Source organism: Falco biarmicus, chromosome 5 (genome assembly GCF_023638135.1).
Source record: "Falco biarmicus isolate bFalBia1 chromosome 5, bFalBia1.pri, whole genome shotgun sequence".
NCBI classification, from domain to species: Eukaryota; Metazoa; Chordata; class Aves; order Falconiformes; family Falconidae; genus Falco; species Falco biarmicus.
Window position 1 is genome coordinate 21,309,945 of NC_079292.1, and position 19,334 is coordinate 21,329,278.

General features: G+C 59.2%; 2 protein-coding genes across 6 annotated transcripts in view; one reads left to right on the top strand and one right to left on the bottom strand.

Annotated features, from left to right (window-relative positions):
- Positions 1 to 1,432: 1,432 nt before the first annotated feature.
- IRF5 (interferon regulatory factor 5) lies at positions 1,433 to 7,640 on the top strand. 4 transcript variants are annotated; one of them, XM_056340077.1, is made up of 9 exons: positions 1,433 to 1,456; positions 3,600 to 3,781; positions 4,137 to 4,326; positions 4,684 to 4,736; positions 4,837 to 4,867; positions 4,992 to 5,267; positions 5,740 to 6,129; positions 6,442 to 6,560; positions 6,692 to 7,640. In XM_056340077.1, exons 1-9 carry the CDS (start codon positions 1,450 to 1,452, stop codon positions 6,929 to 6,931), a joined length of 1,488 nt encoding a protein of 495 aa, XP_056196052.1. In that variant the 5' UTR covers positions 1,433 to 1,449; the 3' UTR covers positions 6,932 to 7,640. The 4 variants fall into 4 exon arrangements, with proteins under 4 accessions (XP_056196052.1, XP_056196051.1, XP_056196050.1 ...); XM_056340076.1 differs by having other exon boundaries at positions 1,455 to 1,479; XM_056340075.1 differs by lacking the exon at positions 1,433 to 1,456 and adding an exon at positions 2,198 to 2,528.
- TNPO3 (transportin 3) overlaps positions 7,358 to 19,334 on the bottom strand; it is a 44,808-nt gene continuing 32,831 nt past the window's right edge. For both annotated transcript variants that reach the window (XM_056340071.1, XM_056340072.1), the window contains 16 exons: positions 19,138 to 19,284; positions 18,368 to 18,475; positions 17,897 to 17,988; positions 16,290 to 16,429; positions 16,014 to 16,205; positions 14,662 to 14,753; positions 13,655 to 13,731; positions 13,298 to 13,358; positions 12,703 to 12,843; positions 11,586 to 11,702; positions 10,572 to 10,666; positions 10,199 to 10,355; positions 9,801 to 9,968; positions 9,514 to 9,626; positions 8,417 to 8,514; positions 7,358 to 8,241 (listed from right to left, as the gene is read on the bottom strand). In XM_056340071.1, the coding sequence (XP_056196046.1) occupies positions 8,454 to 8,514; positions 9,514 to 9,626; positions 9,801 to 9,968; positions 10,199 to 10,355; positions 10,572 to 10,666; positions 11,586 to 11,702; positions 12,703 to 12,843; positions 13,298 to 13,358; positions 13,655 to 13,731; positions 14,662 to 14,753; positions 16,014 to 16,205; positions 16,290 to 16,429; positions 17,897 to 17,988; positions 18,368 to 18,475; positions 19,138 to 19,284 (1,761 nt within the window). In that variant the 3' untranslated portion in view covers positions 7,358 to 8,241; positions 8,417 to 8,453. The remainder of the gene's footprint in view (positions 8,242 to 8,416; positions 8,515 to 9,513; positions 9,627 to 9,800; positions 9,969 to 10,198; positions 10,356 to 10,571; positions 10,667 to 11,585; positions 11,703 to 12,702; positions 12,844 to 13,297; positions 13,359 to 13,654; positions 13,732 to 14,661; positions 14,754 to 16,013; positions 16,206 to 16,289; positions 16,430 to 17,896; positions 17,989 to 18,367; positions 18,476 to 19,137; positions 19,285 to 19,334) is intronic.

Sequence of the window (19,334 nt, forward strand, 5' to 3'; positions counted from 1 at the left end):
TCAGAACCAGAGAGTAAACCCACAGAGCAAACTAATGCCCAGCACCTCACCACCTCTTCCCAGAGACGACATGGAGAAACTCTTGGATGTCACGAGTAGTGCCAGAGCATCTTCCATGTGAGTTGGGTTTCAGCCGGCTCAGAGGTGCTGTCCCCAGTGCCACAGAACCTGGCTGGCGGTGGCAAACTGAGCTGGGCTTTAGCCACGGAGGAAAATTCCCAGAAAGACGATGGCGTCATGCTTATCCCCCTTCCCACATGGCCTGGGAGTGGGATGGCTGGCCTGGTGCTGGCCTGGTGCTGGCCTGGCGCTGCTCCGGCACTGCTCTGGCACCCCAGCCACCTTATTGGCAGTGCATCTCACTTGCAGCAGAGCTGGCTCTACAGGAGGAGGCCACCAAAGTAAGGGTGAGAGAGCAGGAGGTCAGGGAGTGTCTCTGCAGCCCGCCGCCCCCCCCCCCCCTTAATTAATGAGCAAATAAATAGGTGATTTGAGACACCTGCAGGCAGAGACACAGGCAGAACACAGCTGTCGTGTTTTCGGGCAGGATTGCCCTCTACCTGTGAAGTAGCCCAAAAATATATCGGGCTGGTTATCCAGAGGGGGCAGCTGCCCGGGGGGCCTGGGAAGCGAAGGCTCCAAGGCGCTGACAGCCCAGCTCCGGGAAATCCCAACCAACGTTATCCCGGGAGCCGCTCTGGCGCCGGCAGGGCTGAGTGCTCCCTCTCACGGCCACGGAGACCAGGGCGATCCTGAGGAGTTTGAACTGAGTTTCTCTGCTAGGAATAGAAAAATAAGAAGCAGAGAGTGCTGGGAGAGGGAAACGGGCGCCAGGTTGGGAGCAAAACATGGCACCCAGCCCACAGAGCCGGCGTGCCCAGGGCTGCTGGCAACAACGGTTTCATTTCTTGGTGGAAGAAGCAAATGGGGAAGTCCCCTCTGCTGCGATCTCACCCATGATAACCCCCCCAAAAAGTTATTTTTTCATCCCCACTTTGTCCTTGTGCGGACACATGGCAGAGAGTGGAACTGGGGACAGGGACATGGGTGACAGCCCATCACTGGTATAGCGCCCTGGGCCTTGTGTGGACAGCAAAGCCATCCGAGGTGGTTGCTGTTAGCAATGGAAAAATTAACATTAAAAATGAACCAAATGCCCTGAGTGCCGGTGCTTCCCCAAACAGAGGAGGATGCGAAAGGAGGAGGTGGCAGAGGGCAAACGCACAACCATCTGGCTTCTTCCTTCCCCTTTCCCTGAAATCCCGGCCCAAAAGCTTGATGCCACCTCGGCCCACTCAGGGGTCTCCTGCTGTGGCCGGGAGAGAAAACATGGGAGTGAGACTCGAGTGGAGGCTGAGCCAGGATCCCCGAGGATGCACCTGCCCTGCATCCCAGGAACCAGCGCTTTTTGGTGCTTTCCCCCGGTGCTCCGTGCCCGCCTGGGTTTGCATGTGGGGTGCGGCTCTGGAATGGATGCTGGTGGGTGGGTGGGGCGCCCGCCCGGCCCGCTCCCCATGGGTGCCCACCCCAGGACACCCCATGCACCGTGGCAGGGTCATACCGTGACCCCGGGGACGTGTCCCTCGTTAGGCAGGAAGGGGTGGGGGCAGCTAATTAGGAGGCAGGGGTGGTTTGGTCGCTGCTGCCAGGGTGGTGGGCACGGGGCCAGTACCTCTTCCATACCTCCTCCTCCTCCTCCTCGCAGACCCCCGGTCCCCCCCGGTCCCCCGGGGGGCGATGGGCCTCGCCCCGGGGTCACCACCGCGTGTTACCCGAAGGTCCCCACGGTCCCTCGTGGGAGGGTGACGCGACCCCCCCCGGGTGCTGCCGGCCCGACGCCACCATCGTACCCGGCTCCTGCTGCCGGGGGGGGGGACACCGGCGGGTATCGTGGGGGGCAGCGGGGCCGTGGCAAGGGCCCCGCATGCGACGTGACCCGCCCGGCGCTGTGGGGAGATTCGCCCCGCCCCTCGCCCCGCCCCTCGCCCCGCGTTACCCGGCAACGGCCCCAGTGAGGGGCGGGGGTGGGCGGGGGGAGCGGCGCTAGGGGGCGGGGCCGGAGTAGTGGTGGGAGGGTGGGCCACGCCTATAGTGAGTGACAGCGAGCGCGGCCAATCACAGCCTGGTGTGTGGGCGGGGGGGGGAAATGGGGAATGCCCACCCACTTCAGGGATTCCCGCGCGTCACTCGAAGTGGGCGGTGGGCGCGAGGTATGCAAATTTATGGAAAACGTATGTTAATGAGGTGTCTGCAGTTGCTGCGGGGTAACACCCCGGGAGGTGGGGGCGAACGGAGACAGGACCCCGGAGGGCGACACACAGGGGTCACGCGTGGGGGAACATGGGTGGGGGCCACACAGGGGTCACGGGCGGGGCACACGAGCCCCACCCCGGGCGCGGCGGGGCCGGGGCGGTCCCGGAGTGGTGGCGTGGCCGGCTCCGTCCCACGCCCCACGCCCCGGCCCCCGCCCCACGCCCCCGCCCCGCCGTGCGGAAGCGCTGGGCGGTGGCGGCGGCCTCGGAGCGCAGGTGAGTCCCGGTGCCGGGTCCTCGGGGTCCGCCGCGGGTGGGAGCGGGTGCTGTGGGCGCCGCGCGGGAGCGGTGCTGGGGTGCCCAGGAGGAGCCGTGGGGCCACCCGGGGACAGCGCCCCGGCCCGAGTGGGTGGCAGCAGCCCGGGTGCACCCGCGGGACCCGCCCCACCCGAGCGGAGGTGCCGCAGTCTGGGGACCTGTCCCTGGGCCGGTGGGTCCCCGGGGCCCCCCACGCGCGAGCAACGTGGGTTGGAGCACGCGGGGGCCCACGCGGGTGCGACCATCTCCATGTGCACTGGTGCGGGGGGACACGGGGGTGGTCTCCCTCACGTGGCTGCCGTGACCCCAGAGAGACCATGACAGTGACCCCATGGGGACTGGGCTCTTCCACCTGTCCCACCGGGCTGTGACGGTGCTCTGCGGGTGCCCCACAGGTCACAGCCCCCGTGGGGTCGGTGCCTGTGTCCCCTCCCCCGTGTCCCCCCCATCTCCTCGTGTGTCTTCTCCGTGTGTGTCCCCCCGCATGTCCTTCCCATCTCCCCATGTGTCCCCATGTCCCCCCAGTGTCTCCTTGCATGTCCCCCCGCCATGTGCCCCACGTGTGTCCCTGCATGTCCTTCCCGTGTCCCTGGCCCCCCGCCGTGTGTCACCCCCCATGCCCCCCCGTGCATCTCTGTGTGTCCCCCCTGTGCCCCCCCGTGTCCCCCCGCAGTGTCATGTCCCCCCCTCCCCCGCGCGGCCCCAGGGCTGGTTTTGTTCCCCTAGAGGAGCCGCAGGTTCTGCTTTCGGAGCATGGGGCAGCCCCACACCCATGTGGGACGGGGTGCCCCCCCACCCCCCCAGCTGCCAGCCACGGCCCCGGGGGACACTCCAGTTCCTGTTTCGGGGCCAGGGGGGGCACCCACGGGTGCCTGTCACAGCTGCACACACGTGTCACGAGCTCGGCTCCTTCACACTCACAGGTGTCACGAGCTGGCCCAGCCTGAGCCCCGTCACACGTGTCACGAGCCTGCCGGGCCTCAGCCCCCTGGTGCTGATGGGTGCCCCGGTGCTGCTGTCCCCCTGCAGGTCCTGCCATGAACCCCCCGCCTCGCCGGGTGCGGCTGAAGCCGTGGCTGGTGGCACAGGTCAACAGCCAGCGCTACCCGGGGCTGCAGTGGCTGGACGCTGAGCGGCGACGCTTTGCCATCCCCTGGCGCCATGCCACCCGCCACCCCCCAGCCCCTCAGGACCACGACAACATCTTCAAGGTGATGGGGTGGTGGTGGGGGAAACACACATGGGGCATAGGGGTGATGGAGTGGCAAGGGGGACACGGGTCACAGGACATGGGGGTGACAAGGTAGATGTGGGACATGGGGGGATGGGAGATGAGGATGACAGGGTGATGAAAGGGACATGAGATGGGATGACAAGGATCATGGGGTGACAATGAGGACACAGGATGGGGGCAATGGGGTGAATAGGGGGACATGGGACGGGGGGGTGATGGGGTGCTGAGGGCTGCCTGGGCAGGACAGTGGGTGCTGGGGCAGAGCAGTGGGCGCTGGGTGCTCGGCAGGGTGCTGGGTACTGGACGCTGGGTGCTGACCCTGCTGCCCCCAGGCCTGGGCACAGGAGACAGGCAAGTTCACGGAGGGGGTGGACGAGCCGGACCCAGCTAAGTGGAAGGCCAACCTGCGCTGCGCCCTCAACAAGAGCCGCGAGTTCCGCCTGCTCTTTGACGGCACCAAGGCCACCCCGATCCAGCCCTACAAGGTCTACGAGCTCTGCCAGGGGCCAGCTGATGGCGCAGGTGCTGCAGGGGCACCCATGGGTGGGGGTGCCAGGGTGGGATGGAGACCACAGGTGGGCGGTCTGGGGAGGCGTTCGGGCACCCCATGAGGGCCCAGCACCTCTCCAAGCTCCAGCGCCCCGTGAGAGCCCAGCACCCTCAAAGCCCCAGCACCCCATGGGTCCCCAGCACCCCGCACCCCACAAGGACCCAGCACCCTGCAGTGCTGCAGCACCCCATGTCCCCCACACATCATAAGGACCCAGCCACCCCACAAGGATCTAGCACCCCACAATGCTCCAGCACCCCACAACTCCCCCTGCACACCCCCCCCCCACACACCCCAACCCCGTTCCCCAGCCTGTCTCTCCCTTGCAGATGGAGTGGCTGAGGATGACTATGGCTGCGTCGGGGAGGAGGATGTCAGCCAGGTACATGGTGGGGGGTCAGAGTGGGGGGACCCCCAAACGGGGGACACTTTGAGGTGTTGGTGTGGATGTGTTCATCACCACCCCGCTGTCCTCCCTGCAGCTCCAGAAGATGACATCTCTGAGCATCAAAGGTGAGTGGGGGGGCATTGGGGGGGTGGAGGGTCAGGTCAGGGGGAGTGCAGGGTGCACCCACCCAGCAATTTCAGAGGGTGGTTGGGGGCCACGGATGCCCTCCCATCCCATGCTGTGCTCCAGATACCCGGCATGGGGGGGATCTGCTACCCTCCTACCCCTGGCCCAAGGAGGAGCCACACTTCGGCAGCGGCTGCCCCCCAGGGCCCTTTGCACCGCCCCTCCAAGCACTGCTCCCTGCTGAGGTGGGGGACACCCATGGGACCCCCGAACTGGCCCCTGCCACCCTAAGCGAGACGGGGCCACCCCTGGGCACGCTGGGGCCCCCGTCCACCTGCCCGATAGCACCCATGGAGCACATCATCCCCAACCTGCTCATCAGCCCCCACATGCTGCCATGTAAGAACTGGGGGGGCTGTGGGGCAGGGATGGGGTGCCACTGGGGGGGCTGGTGGGTGGGGCTAGGGTTCCATGGAGGGGGGGTGGCTGTGGGGTGGCATGAGTGGTGGTGGGGGGCACCGGGTGTGGCCATAGGGAGAGTGGGCATGGATGTGGGGTGCTCATGGGGGTCACAGGCGTGTGGGGTGCTTATGGAGGGGTGGTAATGGGGGTGGGTGGGTGGGGAATGCCCATGGAATGGGTGATGGTGGATGAGCGTGGGTTGGAGGGTGGCTCGGCATGGGGAGGGGATGGCCATGGGGTGGCCGGGCACTGACGGGTGTTGGGTGGCTGTTGGGTGGACATGGGTGTCCGTGGGTGTGGGGTGGCTGGACAGGGTGGCTGGGGGTGTGGGGTGGCCATGGGGTGGCTGGGTGGTGGTGGCCGTGGCATGGTTCCCAGCAGGCAGCTGACATCTGCATCCGTTTGGCAGTGACTGACCTGGAGATCAAGTTCCAGTACCGGGGCCGTCAGGTCTGCGTCCTCACCATCAGCAACCCCCATGGCTGCCGCCTCTTCCACAGCAGCCTGGAGCCCACGCAGGAGCAGGTGGAGCTCTTCGGGCCACTGACACTGGAGCAGGTCCGCTTCCCTGCCACTGATACCATCCCCAACGAGAAGCAGCGTTTCTACACCCACCAGCTCCTGGATGTGTTGGACCGCGGGCTCATCCTGGAGCTGCAGGGCCAGGACATCTACGCCATCCGCCTCTGCCAGTGCAAGGTCTTCTGGACGGGGCCCTGTGCCACCCACAGTGCTGGCCCCAACCCCATTGAGAGGGAGAAGAAGACCAAGCTCTTCAGCCTTGAGGGGTTTCTCAATGGTGAGAGGAGAATGGGGTGGTTGTCTCCGGTGCCTCTTGGGGACACCAGGTGGCATGCAGGGGTCAGCTGGCATGGGGGGACACCAGCAGGTACATGGGGACCTGGTGGCACCTGGGGACCAAACTGGGATGGGGGGACACCAGCAGGTACATGGGGACTGGGTGGCACCTGGGGACCAAGCTGGGATGGGGGACACGCGCCAGCAGGTACATTAGGTATGAGCTGGGATGGGTGAACACAGCTGGGGTGGTGGTGGGACCAGCGGGTGCAATGCCCCATCCTGCGCCTTACTGTGGCATCTGGCCCCGCAGGCCTCATCCTGTTCCAGAAGGGCCAGACCATGACCCCCCCACCCTTCGAGATCTTCCTCTGCTTCGGCGAAGAGTGGCCGGACCAGAAACCCAAGGAGAAAAAGCTTATCACGGTGCAGGTGAGGGCTCCCAGGAATGGGGACACCCAGGGCTGTCCTCAGGTGAGGGCACTGCCCAGAGCTCCTGGGGGACACAGATGGGGCGTCCCCACACTGTGCTGTGCCGGCTGACGCTGTGGGGACTCTCACAGGTGGTGCCGGTGGCGGCACGGCTGCTGCTGGAGATGTTCTCAGGAGAGCTGTCCTGGTCAGCCGACAGCATCCCCCTGCAGATCTCCCACCCTGACCTCAAGGACAAGATGGTGGAGCAGTTCAAGGAGCTTCACCAGCTCTGGCAGAACCAGCAGCGGCTGCCACCGGTGCAGCCAGAGCCCAGACCCGCTGCCGCTGCTGGAGCCTGGGTGCTGCCACCAGGCTCCCTGCCCCAGTGATAAGGGAACACATAGGGACACACGGGCCACCTGTGGCACCGTCAAGCCTGTTGGAGTGGTGGATCCCCGTTCTGTCACCCCATGGCCGTCCAGGCCGATGGAGCTGGGGCCACCCAGCACCATCCCCATCCATGCCCCTGTCCCTCCGGAGCTACCAGTGATGAGCACCCGCTGGGTCCCAAGGGAGGACGGCACCATGACCACGTGCCCTGGGGAGGCTTTGCTGAGGCTGGACCGTTGGAGAAGTTGAACCTACCTCTCTGGGGCTGCCCCGTCCTCCCGTAGTGTGGGGGGCGAAACGGCAAGAAAACTGTGCCAGGATGGGACCTGCCCCCCCGGCACTGGCACGGCTGGGGCTGCAGCTCGGCGCACCCAAACAGCAAAGCCAGGCACAGCCCCGAGAGAAGAACCAGGCCGGGACTTGGGTTTTTAATTTATTTTTTCAGTTTTTTGTTGTTTTTATTGTTCTCGAGATGGCTACACACCCCCGGAGGGAACAGCATGCGCTCCAGCCGTGCCCGCAGGCCCCACGCCGACCCTCTCCCAGCCCCGTCCCTGCACTCGCTCGAGCTGTGTCCTCCCCGCACGCTCCAACCCTAAAATAAACCAAATAAAACCAACAAAAAAATCCCCCCCCAAACATAAAACCCCCCAAACAAAAAAACAACCTAAAAAAGAAGAAAAAAATATAATATATATTTAAAGAGTCCGTCCCGCCTGCATCTTCTCCGGGAGGTCACCACTAGGCAGGACGCGGCGGGTTCGGGGAGGGCAGAGCCACCATGTCTCCACTCCTGCCCGGGACGGGAGGGTGGGCAGACCCTGCAGCCACTGGGTTTTACTAAATCTATTTTAAACCCCCATCTTTCCTGAAATAATTTTTATTGTTTTGTGGTTTTTTTTTTCTTTTTCTTTTGTTTTTTTGTTTTTCTTTTTCCATTTCACAGAAAGTTTTCTACTTCACACTCTTGTTTTGCTGCCGGGCAAATTCATTATCCTCCGGTGTTTGGTGGTGGTTTATTTTTGTGTTGGTTTTTTTTGTGTTTGTCATTTGTTGGTGGTTGGGTGGTTTTTTTTTTTCTCCCGTTGGTTTGTTTTCTTGTTTCGGTAGCCGATGTTCTGGAAGCAAATCCGCTGGGAAAGCGGGATCCTCGAGCTGTCCTCCCGCACGCGCAGGCGGCGCCGGCCCCGGCTCTCCTGGCTGGCGGGACGCACTGGAGCGAGTGAAAGCCCTCGGCCACGATGAACTTTGCTGATTGTGGGACACATTCTTGGTTTTCTTTGTTTCCTGTCTTCTAATTAAGACATTCCTGGGAGTGGGAGAGGGAAAGAGAGAGAGAAGGGGGTCAGTCCTTCATCCCATTTGCCCCTCCCGGGGCTGGCACAGCCACGGCAAGTGGGGTCACAGCCCCACAGCCCATGGTCCCACTGTGGCGCAGGGTCACGGTCCCTGCGGCTGCTCGCGGTGCCGCTGCTGGCTCTTACCTGGGAGACAGGCGCCGTGCCGGTGCCGGAGCAGGAGCTATCGGAACAAGCGGGTGAAGTCCCTCAGAGCCCAGCAGACTTGTTTACATTCCTCAGCGCTGCAAGAAAACAGGTGACATCAGGGGGTGACATCATCGGGGGACATTTAGGAAGTGGAGAGTTCCCTGCCCAGAACAGGCAGCCAGCACTCCTGCCAGCACGAGATGGCAGCGGGGACCAGGAGCGTGGCAGCTGGGCTCCGAGATGCTGGAGGAGATGCAGGAGCAACTGTCGGGGCAAAATGGGCTCAGCATCCCCTGCAACCGTCCCTGGTGGTGACCTGTGTCCCACTGTGGTGGTGGCTGGATGAAAGGAGCCAGAGCCCAGCAGGAGACTCAGCCTCCGGGATTTTTCCGGGGCAGGGGCTGGCTGCTTGCTGACACCAAGCCAGGCAGAAGGAGTGTTTGGGGACTGAGCGGCTGGATGCCCCCAAACCAGCCGGTGTCGCTGCTGACGGCAGCACAAGAGAAGGGGGGGGACAGCAGGTGCCAGCTCACAGTGGCTGCCCAGAGCAGGCTGCAGCTTGCCGGGCTGATTGCGCTCTCGCCCTGGGAGCAGACACAGCCCGCAGCAGCAGGCCCAGGCAGGACCCAGCCATCGGAGCAGCGTGGCCAGGAGCCAGTGACTCACAGGGCCGGGGAGCTGGAGGGAGGGGGGGCAGGCGGCAGGCTGGCTTGCAAAAGCTGCCTGCGCCCTGGCAGGGAGGGATGCTGGCTCCACAGGGCTCAGGCAAGAGCAGAAAAACCTGTTGGGTGATGGAAAAGGCAACACATGCCCTCCAAAGCGAGGCTTTCCACAGCCTTCGTTGTACTGGGAGTATGCTGGATGAGACATCCGAGTGGATTCATGGGCAGGGGCTGGGACTGACATCCCACCAGCACGCTCAGCTCTTGCAGAGAGGCGCTTCGGGGCTGCCAGAGGACAACGCGCGGTGGGGTGTGATGGCCACGTCTCAGAGATGGGCTCGCAAGGGAGACGCTGGCACCGTGACCATGTGCTGCCTGTTGCTGTCCTGGCTCCCAGCAATGCACCCTGCCCCGCTCCACTGGCATGCTCACCTTGTGACCTGCTTGTGGAAGTCTGTCAGCTGTTTGTGTGTGACCTGGATGGCTCCTCCTGTCGTTTCCTTTGGTAAACCCTTCAGCGAGTTCTCCAGCCAGCGACAAAATGTCTGCAGGAAGCAAGAGAAGGGAAAACACTCAGGACATGGAGCCAAACCCCACTCTGCTGTCCTGGCTTGGGGGAGGCTTTGGGATTTGGCTCTGCCCATGTGATGCTGGGATGGCTCAGGGCTGAAGCCCAACCCTGCCCTGTGCCCTTCTGGGATATATCCCGTCCCTCTCACCGGCCGGTCGATCTGCATGATCTCCCAGAGCACCTCGGCGACATCGGGCAGGGTGTACGGTGGCAGGCAGAAGCAGCACGTGTGCAAAAGCTGGTTGACAAGCTGCTGGCCCAGTTGGTTCATCACCTGGCTGATGAGCTCCTTCCGCACTTCAAAGTCCTCCTCGTGCTGCGGGAAGAAGGAGAGCGGGGTGAGCCATGCCTGGGGACAGGGACATGCTGCTTCTTGCTTTGGAAGCAGCTCCCAGAGCACCTCTGCTGGCAGCGGTGGCATAACTGTGGTGGCTTGGCTATGGCAGCGGGACAGCCCTCATAGGTGACAAACGCTGATGAGGATGGCATTCCCTACTCCACAGAGGAAGATTCCCCCACTGAGGAACAACCCCAGGGGTCACTCACGTCATTGGCCACCCCGGTGTGGATGAGATCGCGCAGGAACTTCATGACGCTGCAGTTGGCATCCCGGTGATCAAGGGTGGTGGCGGCAATAGCCCACTGCAGGATGGGGATCATCACCTGGCTGCGGAGCAAGGTGACGGGGCTGCGCTGGATAAACCTGGCCAGGCAGGGGACAGACATGTTACTGGTGCCTGCCTGGCTTCCCGGCACCCTGCCTATCCCCGTGAGCTGGTGGGAAGGCAGGACCCTGCCATCTCCCACCCACCCACAGAGACATGAGCGCTCCCACGGGCGTGTGGGGACCCCTCTGCATGGAGAGAGGGGTTGGGGTGTCCTCGTGCAGCAGGAGAGGGCGACAGGAGAGTGTGGCTACCTGGCTGCTAGTCGGAAGAGGTCGTCCACAGTGTCTGGGTGGTTCTGAAGGCCGTTGGGCTGCTCTAGGAGTTGGAAGGTGGGTATGCATAGCGCCTAGGAGAAGGGTTGCGGGGATCTATTAGTAATTAGCTACGATTACATCTCAAAGTGCCCTTCTCTCCACGGGGAGATTTCCAGCACGGACCACACTGGAGTGGATCAGACCCTGGCTTCTCCTGACAGCCACTGTCAAAGACCAGAGGGCCAGTATAGATTCCCCTCTGACAGGAGACGTACCTCAAGGCAGCAATGCCTTCCTCGGCGATTGGCTCCTCCAACAAGCAGCCACTCACCAGTTCTGCTTTAACCAAAAGCGTCCCTTCCTCGGTTTTGTTCACCCAGCTACCAAGTTACGGGAGAGCAGAGAGGTGCTGGGACGAGCCTAGGTTTGCATCAGCACCTTGTGGAAACTGCTCTGCTTTGTGCAAACCCTCTGGGCACCCGAGGCACAGCCTTCCCGAGTGCTGAGGGGTAGTTACTGCGCTGGCACGTGGAAATAAAAGCAATGATGAAGCTGGTGAAGGGTCCAGAGCATAAGTCTGATGAGCGGCTGAGGGAGCTGGGGGGGTTCAGCCTGGAGAAAAGGAGGCTCAGGGGGGACCTTCTCGCTCCCTCCAGCTGCCTGGGAGGAGGTTGCAGCCAGGTGGGGGTCGGTCTCTTTTCCCAAGTAACAGGCGACACGACAAGAGGAAACGGCCTCAAGTTGCACCAGGGGAGGTTTAGATGGGGTATGAGGAAAAACCTTTTCACCAAAAGGGTTGTCGAGCACTGGAACAGGCTGCCCAGGGAGGTGGTGGAGTCACCATCCCTGTAAGGATTTAAAAGAGGTGTAGATGGGGGGTGCACTTAGGCATATGGTTTAGTGGCAGACCTGGTGGTGTTAACAGCTGATGTTTTTAAGGGTCTTTTCCAACCTAAACAATTCTACGATACAGATATGCGGGAACCAAATCGGTCACCTCTCAGCACCCACCTGCAGCATGTCGAGCAGTCCCTGCCGGCAGCCCTCCTCCATGCCGTACTCGTCCACCAAGATGCTGCCCAGGTAGAGGAAACAGGAGTGCTGGTGTGCCCGGTACACATTCACCATCTGCAGGGAGACACGCACCACCTGGCACCGTGAACGCTGCCTGCCCACCGCCAACACAGCAGGTGGCAGCAGGTCTGGCAAAGAAACTGCTGCAGCTGTTGCCACCAGAGAAATCCCTGCGTGCTGCTCGCTGGGGCCTGTCAGCTGTGGTGTCTGGCTGGGAACCCGGCAGCTCCCCTGCCACGGGCAGCGATTTCCTCGGCCAGCTCCATGCTTTCCAAAGGGCTGGCCCTACTGCAGAGAGCCTGGCCATGGGCACGGTCCTCCTGACGGCAAAGGGCTGTAGCCCCCAGCTCCCATCCACAGGTGAGCCACGGCGGGGTGAAGCCATACACACTCGTTGCCTCCTACCATCCCCACCAGGGGCAGTGCCCGCTGTATCTGCCCAGCAGTCCCACCATCTCTTTCAGAAAGGCCTGCTCTCGCTGCATGCCGAGATGATGTCCCAGCCTGTCAGACCTTCCCCCAGTCCCACGGTGGGCACGGGACCTCCTGAGGCACTGGCTCAGGTCTGATCTTGCACTGGGGAGCATCTCTGTGCTGCAGCTCCCAGAGCCAATGCGGCTTCCCCTGGCTTTTGATCCTCCCTTAGCCCAGTGGAAGCACCCAGCAGAGTGGGAGACACCTAACATCAGGCTGAGAATTACCTCTTCAAGGAGTTGCACACATACCTTTCAAATTACAGATACAACTGCAGGGCTCCCACAACCTACAGAGCATCAATCGGGCAGAGCTTAGCTCTTCCCTGCAGTTCAAAGGCTCTCTCTACTCCCCAAGGGTTTACGTAGGAGCTCCCGAGACTGCTGGCATTTACCGCAGCACTTTCCAGCGCCAGTTGCTGCCTGGCTGCACAGCGATGGCAGCCTGGCAGCTGCCCGTGAGACACGCCTGCCTGCTACTGTGAACCCAGCAAGCACCTTCTGATGACAGCTCCAAGCCTGGTATCACAGCGTCCCGACAAAAGGTGTTGAGCATGGTTTTTCAGCGGCAGCCTCCGTACCTGGGTGACAAGCGGTTGCAGCAAGGCGGCAGAGCCTTTGCCCACACAGCGGACAGCGAAGCGCAGGCACCGGCAGCACCGCTCCACGATGCGGTTATCGGCACTGTGTTTGTTCAGGGTCTCCGACAGCACGGGCCAGATCTGAGCACAGACAGACAGGATGGGTTAAAGCGTACTGTCAGGCAGATGCCACTCAGGTCCCAAAACCAAGAGGCACTTGCATTACAAGACACATAAATTAGCTTTATGTAGGAGTGAAGAGCACAGAGTGGCTTAACACCTTGGTTGCAGCGCTGCAAACATTACAAGGGCAGGGAAATTAAGGCACCTGGGTCATTTCCAGAGGCCAGGTCCCCTTCCACGGGTTTGAAGTCCCAAATCCCTTCCCCTCAAGGATCTCTGCTTCCAGGAGGGAAGGTGCTCCACCAGCAGCTCCTCTCCCCGACGCTGCACAGCCCCAGGCAGAGAGGCTGTTGGCCGCACCAAATCTGTCTGGCAGCTGGGGACTGCAACCGAACCGCCCCCCTGGTACGACACTCTCCCTCAGTCTCCCCACAGTAATTCCTTCCCCAAATCCAGACCTGCTGGTACTTACTTCCTGAATGACTTTTTGGCACGGATGGATTTGTCCATTTTCTACAATGGGGTTGGTGTGTCTGTGAAAAGCAGCAAAGGGTTAATGGTATTTTTTCAGTTGGGTTTTGGGCTTAAAGCTGAGGAAATTAGTTGGAGCCTCAAGCACCTGCCCCAAGGCTGTGGGAGGGGGACGAGAAACTGGCTTAGGGGGGCTGGGGAGCCTTGAACTTGGTGAAGCAGCAGCTTCCAGCCTGTTCCCCTGGGGGCCAGGGGTAAACGAGCCATTGCTAATTTGGTTTTGTCTCTGGGTGAGCAGCTTTGACTCACACGCTCATGAATTTCCTTGCACAGGCTGTCCCAGCTGCTCCTTCCTTACCTAAATATGACAGCGAGTCGATCCAGGGGCACAGTAGGATCTGAGGAGAGGCCATTGCTTGGCTCCTGAGAGAGCAGCTAGAAAACAAGGGAAAAAGATGGGATTTCAGGACCACAGGCAGCCCTGTTCCCAGTGAAGACTGAATAAACACTGCCTGGCCACCAGACCCACCGGCAGCACCATCACATCTCCTTTGGGCCAAAGCAGAGCAGACACTTCCTCAAACCTTGCCTCGGACCTAGGCAGCTCCTAGCCTCAGCCACATGCATGCAGGTTACTCTGAAAGCTCAGAGCGGCTTCTCTTTTTGTCTCCTCTGCCTTCAGAACCTCCTCAAAGAGGTCTCTGAAGGAGACAGGAGCAGGGCCAGAGATGGAAGAGTAGCCTGCCGGTGGGTGAGAGCTGCTAGGAGCAGGCAGTGTGGGCAGAAAGAGCTCTCAAGAACCACTCTGGTGCAGCTACAGGTCATCCTGAAAAGGCAGGGGACGTGTATGTCCCTTCCTTAAGGCTTCCCTCCCTCTTTCTGCCACCCTCTGAGACTTCTACTCTCTGCTATCCTGGATCTGCATGGAAAGGTCACTAGGGCCACCATGGTTTTGGGACAGTCAGAATATAACCTTTTGGGGCTACCTGCCCCACCGGGGAGTTGAATACCCACATTCTCCATCCCGGAGATGTGGGATGAAAGCTGCCTGTTGCATGAGAGGTGGGTTCAGGAAGGCCCTTTGGCTCCTAGATGTAAACTGATTTCAAGGGACCATCTTCTTCCCATTTAACTCATTACACACTCTACCACCTAGGTATTTCTCAGCCAGGAGAGACATGGGGACAAGTACGGTCTCAGTCCTGGAGTCTTCATACACCTCTGGCTTTGGGAACACACAATTCCCCCAGCAGATCAAGCCGCTGGATAAAGAGGGAGCCATGGCAGCTTGATGGCCTCTGATCTCTCCCACCCAAACCAGTGACAGACAAGGAGCATGTTAACGCAGCTCCAACTGGGACGTACCTTCTTCAGCGCCATCACTTGTACGGCACAGAGTTCACTGAGGCATTCTGCTATCTTCTCCAAGGGGAGCCTGGCAAGGACCAAGGCTGTCCCTGAAAGGCAAGAGGAGACAGGCTCAGGAGCAGGAATGCAGCGTAGGAGTGCAGTTGGTGAAACACAACACGAGCAAGGTTCCCAAACAAGCCCAGCCGCAGCCTGCCACCAGCCCGTGTGCAGGCAGGGAGAGGGCACGGCTCTGGGGCAAAGGGAGGGACTGCTTCCCGAGACTGAAAAATGTTTCTCTGCAGCTTGAACTCAACTCTTTGATTAAACCAGACACCCAAATAATTTCTACGGGGCGGGAAGGAGGAAGGGATGCTGGCATGTGGGAGAACAGGGATGATCTAGAGGCAGACAGGCATCACTAGCACATCTGGGGACACCGGCGTGTTCCTGCAGCATCCTTGTCCCTGCCCAGCAGCACCATGAGGTCCGAGGAAGCTTCTTTTGACCCACAGCTAAGGCACTGCAGGGCTCCCACACAAATAAAATATGAAGATGAGCGCTTGAGCCGCTTCCCACTGCCACGTCACAGCACCCCACTCAAAAGCAGGAAAAAATTCTCCCTGGCTCATTGTATTTGTTGTGTTGGTTTAAAGAAGGAGAAAATACTTTGTAGCGTCAGGGAGAGGAGCAGCTCAGAAGCATGGCTAAGGCTGCTTGCATCAATATGCAGGTACAAACAAGTGAAAAACTGAGTTTTGCCTCTTCTGTCATGCACAACCTGACTGTACACCACAGTAAGGCTCCCTTTGCACAGCTTCCAGAGCTGCTGCATTTTTAAAGGTTTCAGAAGCACTTAAATCCGTTGCAAATCTTTGAAGCCCAGACGCGAGTCCTGCACGACCATGAAACCAGCCCTGGTTGAAGAGGCACATAATGCCCAACAGCCAAAGGCCTGGTGAGTAGAAAATGCTCTGACTGCAGGCTGGAGTTGAAAAACTACATTCTTGTGCTCAAACTGTCTCTAAAATGACAAATGCTCACAATTTTCCACCCTATGTGTACAGCAACCGATTTCCAAGTGATCGGATATAGCAGTAACCTGCTGCTAGCTTGGCTGTGAGTATTTGAAACTTTTCTTCCTGCATTTCAAGTTGAGACCAGGGATGGAGATACCTTATAAACCCTGGAAGGATCTTTCTACCTCCTGCCCCAAGTGAGCTCTTGAGAAGACTAAATGAGGACGCGTGGAGTGCCTCAGGGCAAACCGAGAGACTTGTCTAAGAAAAAACACGTGAAAACAGGGTTGCGCAGCATCCACTGTGAGCGACCTCCACAAATAAATACACTAACAGCTTTTCCATACGCACCCTTCAGGAGTCCCACAGCAGCCTCTGGAGAGAGCGTGAAGGAGTCGAGAGAACGGGCTATCTCCAGCAGCCCGTTAAAGTGCTGAGCCATGTGGTCCCGGCATACTGAGCAGATATTGTGGATGGCCTTGGCCGCCGCCGAGGCCAGCCGCCTGTCACACAGGCCTTTCATCAAATAACCCAGGACAGGATCTGCGGAGAAAGCCAGGGTGAAGAGGGGTCCTGGGGATCCAACTCGTTGCAGGGCAGAGCGGTGGCGTGGCAGGAGGGACTCACCCAGGAACTGCGGGTTTCTGTCCACCACCTCGCTCATCTCTCCCACCAGCTCGATGCTGGTGTAGCGGACAGCGGTGTGCACCGTCTCGGGGAGGCGAACCACTCCCTCCAGCACCTCCACCAGGGTTGGATTGTTCTCCCTGTGGGGAAAAGGCAGCCAGCTTAGCTCCAAGGCAGGTCCCAGACTGCTTCCACAGAGTAGCTGGTTTTGTTGAACCTGATCGACTCCCACGTTGCTCTGAATCAGCCAGGCAAACCCTGCAGCTGCGGTGTGCTGGATATTTGAGATGTGGGCTAACAAGGGGCTCGGGGCTGTGGGAGCTGGCATCCAGATGCACGGCAGCCTCCAGCTTTACCAAACAGAGCAGAAGAAACTAAATACCTGCAGTAAGAGTGCTCGTGGCACAAGAACAAAGCTAACTAATTCTCTGGGGACTCCAGAAAGCCAGAGGAGCCTGTTCCCAGCATGGGAGGGTGCTACTGGGTGAGTCTCGGGCTCCCTGCAGCCCACATTGGTGGCAGGGCTCTCGCTCTCTTGTCTGGCAGACAGCACCGCCTGCCCTCTCATGGCAAGAGTGAAGCCAAGCTCGGTAGAGCCACAGGGCGAGCAAAAGCCTTGTGGGACACGCTGGTGGGGAGTGGACTCCCCCATGCTCCACCAGTGCAAGGGCATGAGGTGCTGGTGCTCTCAGAAAAAAAGCAGAAATAAAAATTGAAGATAAAAATGAGCAAAACAGCCTTAACATAGGTTAACAGGAGCCAGCGAGCACATAGCAAACACTGTGACTCCCCCAGCCTCCCAGCACTCCCAGCCTGCTGAAGGTCAGCCAGGCTGTCCCGCTGCATCAGCATGGCTGTCAGCACGCACAATTCGCTGCACTCTCACCGCCCTGGACGTTAGCTGTTGATGTTTCCACTACAACTAACAGGGGAGGAAAGGCGCTTCCAGAAAGTGATTTAACCTTCCCTAAAGATTTCTGGGAAAACTCTACCTGGAGGTGGAAGAATCTGGATGTGGAAAGATGTCCAAATAATCAGCCTAGGCAAATGTCTCGCCAGACTAGATATAAAGAAGTAATTTTTTATGATGGGGGTGGTGAAACACTGGCACAGGTTGCCCAGAGAGGTGGCAGATGCCCCATCCCTGGAAACATTTAAGGTCAGGTTGGACTGGGCTCTGAGCAACCTGATCTTGTTGGAGATGTCCCTGCTCATGGCAGGGGGGCTGGACTAGATGGTCTTGAAAGGTCCCTTCCAACCCAAAGCATTCCATGATTCTATGAATGTCCTCAAGCAAGCAGAAGAGATTTGAGAAGGTCCAACTGCATCACGGAGTCCCAGCAGCGTACTGGGCCCGTATTCCTGGCCAGGAAGCAGACCTCAGTCCTTGGGCTGCTCCATCAGGAAGGGGTACTGCACTGCGGCAGCACAGACCACACATGCGGAGGACTATCTGAAATAAAGCATGTTTTTCAAACACTTCTGCCTGAGAAGGCATGTTCCTAGGAGTATCCTCAAGATATCTGCAGTGTCTCTGCAAAACTCTCTTGGAGGTAACACCTGACCCCACAGCCCTTACAGACATGAGCAGGATGGTCAACACTCACTGGTCAACGCTCTTAGCTATGGATGCCATAATGAAGAGGACAGCTTCTGTCACCTCCCAGGGCGGATTGCCATCCTTCAGAGTCGCATAAAGCTGCAAGAAAGAGAACTGGTCACAAAAGAAGCTACAAACACAGCCTGGGGGCACGTGGTCACGAGTCCCACGCTGCAAGATTGCCACCTGCTCCTCACCTCCTCCCACACACCTGAAATACCAGACTCCAGGCATGCAACTGCATAAATTCTCATGTTCCACAGACCACCCTGCTACGTTGGGACCACAGTACCTTTCCCCAGGTACTACCCCAAAGGGTGGGACCTCCTGCTTCTCCCAGAATAAGCCCCACCACCTACTTCAAGATACAGTTACCTCCCTGTGCACAAGGAGATGTGTGTGACTTCCTCCCTGGGGCTTGGCTTCCTCCCTGCAGCAATGGGTGGAAGCATGCCTCATGATGCTCTGACAAACCCACCTGAGCAAAACATTCCACTGATCCCACCAAGAAGATCAGGTCTTTCACCAGGTCCGAGACCCGCATCCGGAACTCCCCAAAGTCATCTGTTTCCTCTGGGACACCCTCCTAACAGAGATGAGGGAGAGGAAAAGGGTGAGAGCAGCTCAGAGAAATTCATGTTCCCATTCACCCACAGCTAGGACAAGACAAGAATTCTCGTTTAGAGACAAGATCTGTCGTTCCTGCCCTCCTCTCCCTGGATCAAGCTACGTAAGGGGATTTGAAGGACAGCCACGCACAAAGAAAATGCTAACAGCCTGAACACACGCTGTGTTTTCCTGCTCTGACACGCAGATGAAGGGATGGAAATCAAGGGAATGAGGAGCCCAGCCAGAGATGGAAGAAGGATAAACCATCCAGACTTCAAGGAGCAAGTTGACAGCATTGTGGCTAGTGAGCTGTGCAAGCTTTATTCCAACAAAAACGCCCCCGAGCAGGGGACAAGGTATCTCTCTGCAGCTCCCCAAATGGGAACCACCTGGGGGGAGGTGGGAAAGGGTCATCCCGCAGCAACTAGATGCCAGAAAGCTCTGTTCGAACAAGAACTGACTTAATGAAAAGAGGTTTAATACACCAGTTTTAATTACTCGCAATCCTCTCTCTGCAATTACTGCAACTGCAGAGCCCTATAGCTACGGAGAGCCATCAGCATGCAGCAGTGAGGACAGATACATCCTACCGCCCCGGCTGCCTCTGGAGGAAACAAAACAAAGCAAATGCAGCCTTACATGGTCTGAGTCAAGCTGGCAGTGTCTAGCCAGAGCGTGGAGAAGGCGCTGGATGTAGGCTTTGAAGATGCTGTGGATGACTGCATCATCCGTCTTGTACAGGTGCTCCCCCAGTCTGTACCAGAAGTTAAATGAAATTTCTACCACCTGTTTACAAAGAAAAATTCAGCATCTTGTTATCAACAGAACAATTTTTT

Excerpts from the sequence above, each read along its gene's own strand:
- IRF5 (XM_056340075.1), top strand. The coding sequence starts at position 2,213 with ATGCAAATTTATGGAAAACGTATGTTAATGAGGTGTCTGCAGTTGCTG. Across the intron at positions 4,327-4,683 it reads GGGGCCAGCTGATGGCGCAG|ATGGAGTGGCTGAGGATGAC; the intron begins GTGCTGCAGGGG and ends TCTCCCTTGCAG. Across the intron at positions 4,868-4,991 it reads GACATCTCTGAGCATCAAAG|ATACCCGGCATGGGGGGGAT; the intron begins GTGAGTGGGGGG and ends GCTGTGCTCCAG.